This window comes from Populus euphratica, unplaced genomic scaffold (assembly GCF_000495115.2).
Source record: "Populus euphratica unplaced genomic scaffold, PopEup_1.0 scaffold77.1, whole genome shotgun sequence".
Taxonomy (NCBI): domain Eukaryota; kingdom Viridiplantae; phylum Streptophyta; class Magnoliopsida; order Malpighiales; family Salicaceae; genus Populus; species Populus euphratica.
The window spans coordinates 394207-403773 of NW_011499955.1; the positions used below are offsets into that span (position 1 = coordinate 394207).

The window sequence follows — 9567 nt, forward strand, 5'->3', positions numbered from 1 at the left end:
CCCGCTGTATTTTCTTCCGCGTTGTTTTTTTTTTTTTTACTTTTTCTTTCTTTCCTTTTCTTCTTCTTCTTTTTTTTTTTTTTTCAGGTTGGAGTATAAATAGAATTATGAAAAGATTATTTAATTTTCTAATTGAATCGTATTTAAGTTATTAATTTTATTTATTTATTTCGCTAAAGCAAGCAAATCTATAATTAGATGCTGTCTTACTCACTTAATTACAGTTACCGGCATAATAGATTGTTCATCCAACGAAATACTACGGAAACTCTTGATGAAATGTTTTAAAGCAATTAGTTTATTATTCATAAAAAAAAACAGAGAATTGATTATATGAAGTACTGGAAGTAATAATTGAGTGATGTATAGATTTATTTATAATTTAATTGCTGAGCTTTAATAATAATAATAATAATAATAATAATAATAATATTAAGTGATGTTAATGAATATAATAAAATAATATTTTAGGGTTACATTAACCCTTTAAAGTTTTTAGTTATTATGATTTTTTAAAGTAATATCAAAGTTTTAATTATTTATATATATAAAAATTTAATAACCAATAATTATAAATTCAAATCATAGTATTTTTATTCTTCTAATTAATTCATTTCCCAAAAAAATAAATATTTTTTTCTAAGTTCATCGAAATCTTTTATATAATATAGTTACGGTAACAAAATTCAATGCAATTATCATTAACGTATATTCAATAATTAGGATAAGAAGATTGGTATACATCAAGGAAATGTAAACCTATTGAAAGTTGGATTTATGTTCTAATAAAGTTTTCAATTCTATTTTTTTTAATTGGAATAACTAATATATCTTATACTATTTAATCATAAAAAAAAGTAGAATAAGTTTCATCTCAAATCTTAAATCATTTTAGATTTCATTTAAATTTTTAATTGAGATATTTCAAATTTATTTTGTTTATTTTAATTTAAATAAAAGTTTGATAAAATTAAAATATGATTTTATCGTATAAAAAATAAAAATACCTAATAAAAATCATAACCAAATTTATATATAATCATGCATGAGTTTCATAGTTGATGAGAAAAAACTTTATTAATAAAAATAAGAGGTTTGCTATCTTTTTTTTGAAGTATTCTATGTTTATTTAAGTTTAAACTTCTTTAAATATTTACTTGTATAAAATATATAATATCAAACCATAATAAAAATAAAGTTAAAAAGGAAATAATTATTATAATTTTGTAAGATAAAGATTTTTTTGCCTCAATGTGACCATAAAATCAAAATTAGTGACCTTTTGGTGTGAGTTTTTTTTTTTATATTAATCCCTAGGAACTTTTATTACTTGTATTTTTAAAATATTAATATTTAACTTATTTAACTTTTATTTCAATTAGTTGCATACTGGGAGCGATTTGGCAATATACTCTGTAACCTTAAAAGTTTGCAATTCAAGTGTTTAGTGAATTTATAATATAACTAGATGCGAGAGAAATTTAAATATATTTTAATTCATTTATTCTAAAGATAAAATAGAATAGGGTATAAGAAATTAAAATAAAATAGGATAGAGTATAAGGGACTAAACAATTTGTTTTTTTTTTTATGGTTACAATTTGAGAAGTCAACCAAGATAAACTATTAATATTATCATATCAATATTAATATTGAAAATAATTATTATAATTTTTATTAACATTGGTATTATTTTTTTAAAATTGAATTTATTACTAATATATATAGTTTATATTGTCAACCAAGATAAACTATTAATATTATCATATCAATATCAATATTGAAAATAATTATTATAATTTTTATTAACATTGGTATTATTTTTTTAAAATTGAATTTATTACTAATATATATAGTTTATATTTATATTGTTTTTTTTTATATTTGTAATTTATAAGAATTTAAGTAAAACAAAGAATGTTTAAAATTTCATTAACCCTAATAACATTGACTTATTAACTCTAATAACATTGACTTGTTAAACGAGTGGATTTATAAAGAACTTAATTTTCTTAACAGAAAAATTTAAATTAAAAGATTATTAAGATATTTTTATCTACTTTTAACTTTAGAAAATAAAAAGATTCTTTTGAATGGTAATGATGAGCTTAGTAAAAATAATCATTTATTAAAATATTTAGTAGATAGATATACCTGCAACGAGTTTTGAACTTATATGAAGAACTTAATTTTCTTAACGCGGAGGATTTAAATTAAAAAATTATTAAAATACCTTTATTTATTTTAACTTTAGAGAATAAAAAGATCTTTTTAAATAGTAATAATGAGCTTAATAAAAATAATCATCTATTAAAATATCTAGTAGATAGATATGCCTGCCTCGAGTTTTGAACTTATCATATAACTTGGTTAAGCAGCTGATCAGTGAATATGGTGAAAACCGAAGTATGCATGCATTATTATTATATATATTGATGACAATCAGTTTCTAGCTAGTTTCAGTAGTCAATATCATATACAATTCATGCTTGTTTTGTGGCTGCAAGTCCATCTCAGGCACACCCAGATCGGTTCTCCATGCTCTCTCATCAATTCCTTGGTTCATTTGCTTAAAATAACTAGTCTTATCAAACTTGTGATCGTTGGAAACAATTAAAAAAGAAAAAAAAAACACCCAATTCGAGTCTGATTCTTGTGCTCTTGGAGCTCAGCATACATGTAGTGTAAGTTTAAACATTGAGGATGATTTCTATGTGTTTTCTGGGAATGCTGCCTACCATTGCCCTGGTCAGTTTGGCTTGTACACTCTCCCCTCCCTCTCCCGCTCTCTAGTGCTACCTGCAAAATCTGAGCCTCTTCAGTGTTTACCAATTCTTGAAGTGAAGTTGAAACACGAAATTTCCAATAAGTTTTCTATCTCAGAAAATGTTTTTCAGTATTCTTATTTTGACATTATTTAGAGATTATCAGTTTAAGTTATCCGGTTCGCCACATGGTTCTTAAGTAGACTTGGCCACCTAACACCGCAGGTGTTCAAAATGAATGCTTTTATTCTTCACGCATGTCAGTGGCAATGGTAGCTAGCATTCTCCTATATATTTTTTTTTCATATCATCCCAAGATGTCATGAAATTTAGTTGAATGTGAGCAGCTTCATGCTTTTCTTGCGTCCACGCTTGTTGTACCTTTAAACCCACATTCTTCCTCATCCCAACCTCTCAAAAAGCTGGGAAATAAAATAAAAAATAGCATTTTTCGGTAGAAAGCTTCGAGTTGCATCGCTATTATACCTCGATTAAACTTGTCTTCTTTTTTTTGCCCCTCTCTTAGCTTGTTTTATTTTGTAATATCATCTTTTGATTTGTGACTTTGCATAAACAGATACGATGGTGAGACCTCCTTGCTGTGACAGATTGAATGTGAAGAGAGGTCTCTGGACTGCTGAAGAAGATGCGAAAATGCTTGCTCATGTGTCCAAGCATGGTACAGGGAATTGGACTGCTGTTCCAAAGAAAGCAGGTCGATTTACATATACATAATGTTGATATGATTTGGATTACAGTTAACCTTGTTATAACGTTGAGTTTTCCTGTCAAACGGCTTTCCATAAACGAGCATGTTTTGCAGGACTTCAAAGATGTGGGAAGAGTTGCAGACTTAGGTGGACTAATTACCTGAGGCCAGATCTCAAGCACGACAGCTTCACACCCCAAGAAGAGGAAATGATTATCAGGCTTCATGCAGCAATAGGTAGCAGGTGAGTTTTTTCACAAGCTTTCTTTTTGCCTTCTTGTGCCTAATTTTCACCTCTGATAGACGCAGCTCTGCAACATAAAGCTTTATTAATAGAAATATTTCTTACAACACTTCGTCAAACTAACATTCTAAACTTATAATTACTTCCACTATGAAGCAAACTTTATGTTCATCTACGCTAGCGGTTGTTTATATACATACACACATACATCGATTTTTATCTCCTTTTGAAAGCCATTTTCCAGCCTTCACAATTTTCCTGCTGCCTAACCTCAATGACTTCTCGAATAAGCTGACAATAAGTTGCAAGCCCAACTTTCTACTAGCCAAAGTTACAGTCTATTGTCACCGAAGTTTCAGTCATTTTATCAAAGGGAGGAGTTTGATGAACAACGCTGTCAGCAACCGTGCCAAAAGCACACTGGGGTGTGTTGCCTTTCTGTCACCACAGCGTGCAGCTAGGCATCAGTTCTCAATTCTCAGTTGTAGCAAGCCATAACAAACTTAACATCCAATGAAGCCTGCAAGAGATGCAGGTTTTTTTTTTTTTGACAGCCTGTTTCTGTAACAGTGGAAGTATAAAGACACACACTCTATCTCTATTTCTATCTCTCTCATGGTTTCCCTTTGATGTTCCAGGTGGTCTATAATAGCCCAACAACTTCCAGGAAGAACAGACAATGATGTGAAAAACTACTGGAACGCTAGGATACGAAAGAAGCTGTCTGAAATGGGGATAGATCCTGTCACTCATAAGCCGTTCTCTAAAATTTTAGCTGACTACGGAAACATCGGTGGCATTGTAAAATCTGGAAGCAGAATTGGGTCACTCAGCAGAGGCCTAAAGAATGTTTTCACTTTGAAACCAGAGCAATATCCAGTCACTCCTGAAGGAATGTCGAACATCAACAGCCATTTGATGACCACAACGGTACCACCTAAGACGGAACCAAACCAAGAATGTTTCTTGAACATTAAGTATAACAATAACGCTAATGACAATCACTCACTAGATCTTCTTGATCAGCTTCAAGCCATAAGAGTGGTGACGGAGGCCTCAAGTACTTGCACTGCATATCAAACCATTCCAGCACCATGTATCCTTGATGAAGGCTCATTATCATCATCTTCATCATCTACTTGCTCCACCGCAGCTCAAGAAAAATTCCCAACAAGCTTTAGCTGGTGCGATTTTCTTCTAGAAGATGAATATCTCCCTGGTGATCATCCACATGCAGAACAAGAAAACGCAGCAGAATTCTCATCCAAGGACTTGACGAACCAAACACAGAATCCGAATGTAATGATACCGCAGAGTGCTCAATCTAATACCGAGGTTGGTGCTGGAGTTAACGGAATGGATTTGGCACTCCAAAGCAACACTGGTTCTGATGATCAAGTTGCATTATCATCGCCACAACACAGTTCATTTGTTGAAACTATGATGGATGGCGAAAGCAAGATATTCTTGGATTTTCCTAACTTGCTGGAGGAAATATCCTACTACTGATCAATTACTCAGTTCTTAAAACTTCAACACCCCCCCTCCCCCATATATGAACATGGGTACTTTCTAGTTTCTTCTCATGCTAATTTAAGTTTTGAACAAGCTTTTGTTCCTGAATTTTCTGTAACCATTAATTAAACAAAGAGTGAATGGATGGATGTTTCTTACCACGAGTCTCTGAGAAGGGTCCATGCTTACTCTTTGGAATTCCTTGGACGACAATTCGTCTGCCATCTACGTGAGGGATGAAATACATGTTTCATCCCTCAAGTATGAGCACTTAGTCAAATCAAGCCATGTTGTTAATGGTTAAAATGAGCCTCTTCCTTCCGAGTTATTGGGAAGGATTTCATTCATTATCTCCATCCGAGCTGACCTAACAATCAACTATATAAGTTTATAAAATCATGATAAATAATTTCATAGTGTTCAAATTATATGAATATACTTTTTAAATTAATTTAAAATACATCTAGAAAATACTCTTTATATATTAAAAACATGTTAAATCAAGTATCGAATTGTATATTAGCTCTATACATACAAGGGATTTTAATGTACAGATAATATGATATTCAAAAAAATATTTCAACAATAGACACATATTATTATTATTTTAATAAGTAAATATATTGAGTCATCGCCAAATTGCTTTATTTCAAAAATATAGTTTCCATTGCAAATTATTCTTGAAACTTTTAAAAATTATTTTTATTTATGAATATAAATCTTTGTGATTTAGTATTTATAAAAAGAATTAAATATTATTTTATATATGTTTTTTTTCCTTATTGAATTCCAACTTTTTTGTAAGATGTAATAAATAAGGATACAAAGCAACTCTTAAAGTGACTTGTTTTAATTAATTTAGAAGCAACTCCTTAAATGATTTTTTTTTTCGAGCTCTAATAATAAGATTTATTTTCTTCGTAAAAAAATATATTTTCCAAGCTTTATTTTATATATATATATAGCTTTATTTTTTATAGCCTTGTGTAATGCTTTATTTAGTATTGTTTTTGGTATTTATCAATTCTTACCTAATATAAAAGGTGTGTTTGAGGGTTTTTTTAATCCTTTTAAAATTAAATAGTTCTAAATATAATTTTGGATTTAAGAATGAAATTTATATCAATAACGACTAGGTGTATTAACGGTGTATGTGTTACTGTGCGGGGGCTATGGAGGACTAAATCAACGATAAATAGAAAGTAGGGAGTCAAAATGAGAAAAATAGAAAAGTTGATTGGAAATTTATTAAGCCAATGACTAGTGGTGTGTCTTTTGAGTAACCAACCTGTAGCTTTTGTTCTGATCTAGAGAGCGAGCGAGATGGTGGCGATATCGCTGTACAGAGGGAATTTGCACAGCGTAGCAGACGTCCCTCGTCGATGGCTAATGCCTCCCCCCAAGATTTCTCCCAGAGACTTCAAAACCCTTTTCAACCGTCGTTCCAAAGCTCTCTGTCGCCTCCGCTCCACCACCACGACCACCACCTCAAACCCTAATTCAAATCACAACGAGAAAGCCCCAATTGAACCTAAATTGGAAGCAGTAGAAGAAGAGATTGTTGCAAATAATAATGGTAAAGAAGCAGAACAGGCAGAAGATTGTAAAGGTGGAGGAGATGGAGGAGCTTCTAGTTCTAGAGAGGATGAAAAAGATGGTGGGTTGGACGGCGCTGATTTCTCCATGAAGCCTGCTGGTGATGCAGTTAATGGTGATCCGAATCCAAATAACTCGCAAAAACCTGACGACGTAGCTAATAACCCTAGTGTGGAGGTATTCGGATTTAATTCTTACCTTTTTTGTTCTTTTTAATTATTTGTATACTTCATTTTTTTATGATTATGATAATTTGTTGTTTAAATGATAATTGGCAATTTTAGACAAAGAGCAATGCAAATGAGTTAGATGACGAAAAAGAGAAAAGGAAGAGAGAAATCGAGGACAAGTTACAAGTTTTAAATGCAAAGAAGCATAACCTTGTAAAAGCGTTGAAGCAGGTAACTCTGTGTCTTCTCTCTGGGCTTGATTAAGGAGTGTGAATCGATGTTTTGCCCTGTTTTCTTCTTTTCCGTCCTTTTTGAACAATTGGTGACCTTGGAATGATTGACAGATCTTGAATGTGGAGGAAGAATTAAAGAGAAGAAATAGTACTCAAGGGATGCCGGTTCGCCCTTCCGTTCAACTTCAAGTGGATGTCTCAAATGACTCTGGATCGATGACTAGGCATCCTACTCCTAGGATGGGCTCTGAGGCAAATCCTGGTGGTGATATAGAAGGGGGAGAAGCTGAAGATATTTCAAATCATAACACTCATTCACGTCATGTACATAGAATGAGCAGCACATCTCCTTCTCCCTCATCCGAGTCTCCTCTTAGAAGGCCTCCCTATATTCAGCCCAATGTGGTAACGTAAATATACTCTGCTACAACTACAATTTGCCTCATTCTATTGATATTCCTGTTTGTGTTGCAGTTCATTCAAATTAAATTTCCTTTCTTTCCCGTTTTTTGTTTAATTTCTTTATGGGCCATTGTTAGATATTAGTGAATTACATTAGTCAGTGTTGAGGAAGAAAAATCACCTGAAAAAAATGTCACGAGGGTGAAGTATATTATTACAGATTCCAAGGTTGTGTTTTTTATATTCTACCATCTAGACTATCAGAGCGATTGGACAGTGTGCTATAACACCAAAATTATTAGCTGTTTGCACACTAATGGTTTTGCAGGGGTACTAAATGCCAAAGACAGTTGGCTTATTAGAGATGGATGAGTTCAGCATTGGTTTTCCCTTTGCAACTTGGATTGATGATGACTATCAATAGTTTGATAGGAGAGCAAGAAATGGGAGGCTGAAAAATATTGTCAACACGAATTACCATGAACTTGCTGTCTTGTGAACATAAAGGTTACTTAAGAGAAGTACAGTTAGTTGACGGAGGCATGTTACTATATGTTAACAGCTTTATCAGAGATTGTTTTATCCATATTGTGGAATTTGAAATGGCATAGAATTAGAATTTAACGTGGCATATCTTTCCTGAACAAACAATTATTCAATTAGGCTTCATAATAAATTAATTATGTGGATATTGTGAAACTTGAAATGGCATAGAGTTGCAAATTAATTTAACTTTTATCCTCACTTGAACAACAATATTTCAGTTAGGTTTCCTTGAAATTCATCAGTATACTTCATTAAACACGCACGGGCTAAAATGTTTTGCATTGAATCAAATCAAGAGGTGTCATGCGTAGCATGTATTTATGATTGGATTATCTTAAGACTTCCTATGCCAGGTTTTTATTTTGCTATACCTTCTCCACCTTCAGTATCTTATATTGATGTGTACCACTTGCTATTGATTTTCAATTACTGAAATTATTTGCAGGTTCCACACCCCACTAGATCTGGTTTGGGAACCTCTGTTAGTCCATCACGATTTGCTCCAATGGGGCACCATGGACATCCTGCAAACTTACCTACATTGTCTGTATCAGGCACATATTATGCCGCATCCTCTCCTTCCCCGGCAGCATCTGGTGGTACCTCAGCTTTTAAAGATGCTAGGCATCCAAGTCCATGGAATTAGAAGCTTCACCAGAACATGATTGTACACAAGCTCTATTTGACTTTGGACATATTCAGCTTTAGTGAGGTGGGCATCCTTCGTGGTCCCATTTCTATCTTGTGGCAAGGCGCGAGCTTGAAATCTGAAGCTTCCTAGAATGGCCCATTCATGTAATGAAACCCAATTTTGCTTGCCAATCTATGTAGTCAAAGGTGACAAGAATCCGACTTCTCTGGTGTGTGCGCATGCGCATGCGCTTGCGCTTTTCTGTGTATGTTTATGTGATCATCATTCTTTGTAGATGCAGTTTCACCTCTTGATTCCTGGTTTTTAGGGATAGCAGCCCTAATAGTATTATTTGATCGGAGTATTTCTTGTAGGCTTAGAGTCTGTTTGTCTACGCGGCTGCGGCTGAAACAAATAAAACGCAGCAAATATATATTTAATTACAGAAAAAAACGTCGTTAATTGTTCATAGATACCACCTTTTAAAGCAGCAGGAGGCTACTCTTAAAGCAGCAGCTCAATAATCACGAAGCAGCAGGAGGAAGCAGCAGGAGGCTGTAAACAATGGGAATACATATTTACGCACTGTGCATGCTAATTAATTAGCATGGACAGTGTAACTTGCATACACTGTACACTGTATGTATGTTTATTATGTTAATTAATTAGCACGAACAGTGAAATGTATATAGTTTTGGTTGGACTTGTTTGGTCAAACTGGTTTCAATTTAAAGTTTAAAATATATTAAATTAGGT

The 9567-nt window shown here is 32.7% G+C and overlaps 2 protein-coding genes across 4 annotated transcripts; both read left to right on the top strand.

Moving 5' to 3' along the window:
- The first annotated feature begins 3347 nt into the window (after positions 1-3347).
- On the top strand, positions 3348-5262 carry LOC105138276 (transcription repressor MYB6-like). Its single transcript, XM_011044326.1, has 3 exons — positions 3348-3480; positions 3589-3718; positions 4357-5262. The coding sequence occupies exons 1-3, from the start codon at positions 3348-3350 to the stop codon at positions 5225-5227; spliced, it is 1134 nt and encodes a 377-aa protein (XP_011042628.1). The 3' UTR covers positions 5228-5262.
- A 1226-nt stretch (positions 5263-6488) lies between these two features.
- Positions 6489-9032, top strand: LOC105138278 (tRNA (Ile)-lysidine synthase). Of its 3 annotated transcripts, none has more exons than XM_011044328.1 (4): positions 6489-7006; positions 7114-7230; positions 7344-7642; positions 8626-9032. In XM_011044328.1, the coding sequence occupies exons 1-4, from the start codon at positions 6557-6559 to the stop codon at positions 8843-8845; spliced, it is 1086 nt and encodes a 361-aa protein (XP_011042630.1). In that variant the 5' UTR covers positions 6489-6556; the 3' UTR covers positions 8846-9032. The 3 variants fall into 3 exon arrangements, with proteins under 3 accessions (XP_011042630.1, XP_011042632.1, XP_011042631.1); XM_011044330.1 differs by having other exon boundaries at positions 7344-7637; XM_011044329.1 differs by having other exon boundaries at positions 7120-7230.
- Positions 9033-9567: the final 535 nt, after the last annotated feature.

Coding starts and splice junctions, on each gene's coding strand:
- LOC105138276 (XM_011044326.1), top strand. CDS start 3,348: ATGGTGAGACCTCCTTGCTGTGACAGATTGAATGTGAAGAGAGGTCTC. Junction 3,481..3,588: donor TGCTGTTCCAAAGAAAGCAG/GTCGATTTACAT, acceptor CATGTTTTGCAG/GACTTCAAAGATGTGGGAAG. Junction 3,719..4,356: donor CATGCAGCAATAGGTAGCAG/GTGAGTTTTTTC, acceptor TTGATGTTCCAG/GTGGTCTATAATAGCCCAAC.
- LOC105138278 (XM_011044328.1), top strand. CDS start 6,557: ATGGTGGCGATATCGCTGTACAGAGGGAATTTGCACAGCGTAGCAGAC. Junction 7,007..7,113: donor CTAATAACCCTAGTGTGGAG/GTATTCGGATTT, acceptor TGGCAATTTTAG/ACAAAGAGCAATGCAAATGA. Junction 7,231..7,343: donor TTGTAAAAGCGTTGAAGCAG/GTAACTCTGTGT, acceptor AATGATTGACAG/ATCTTGAATGTGGAGGAAGA.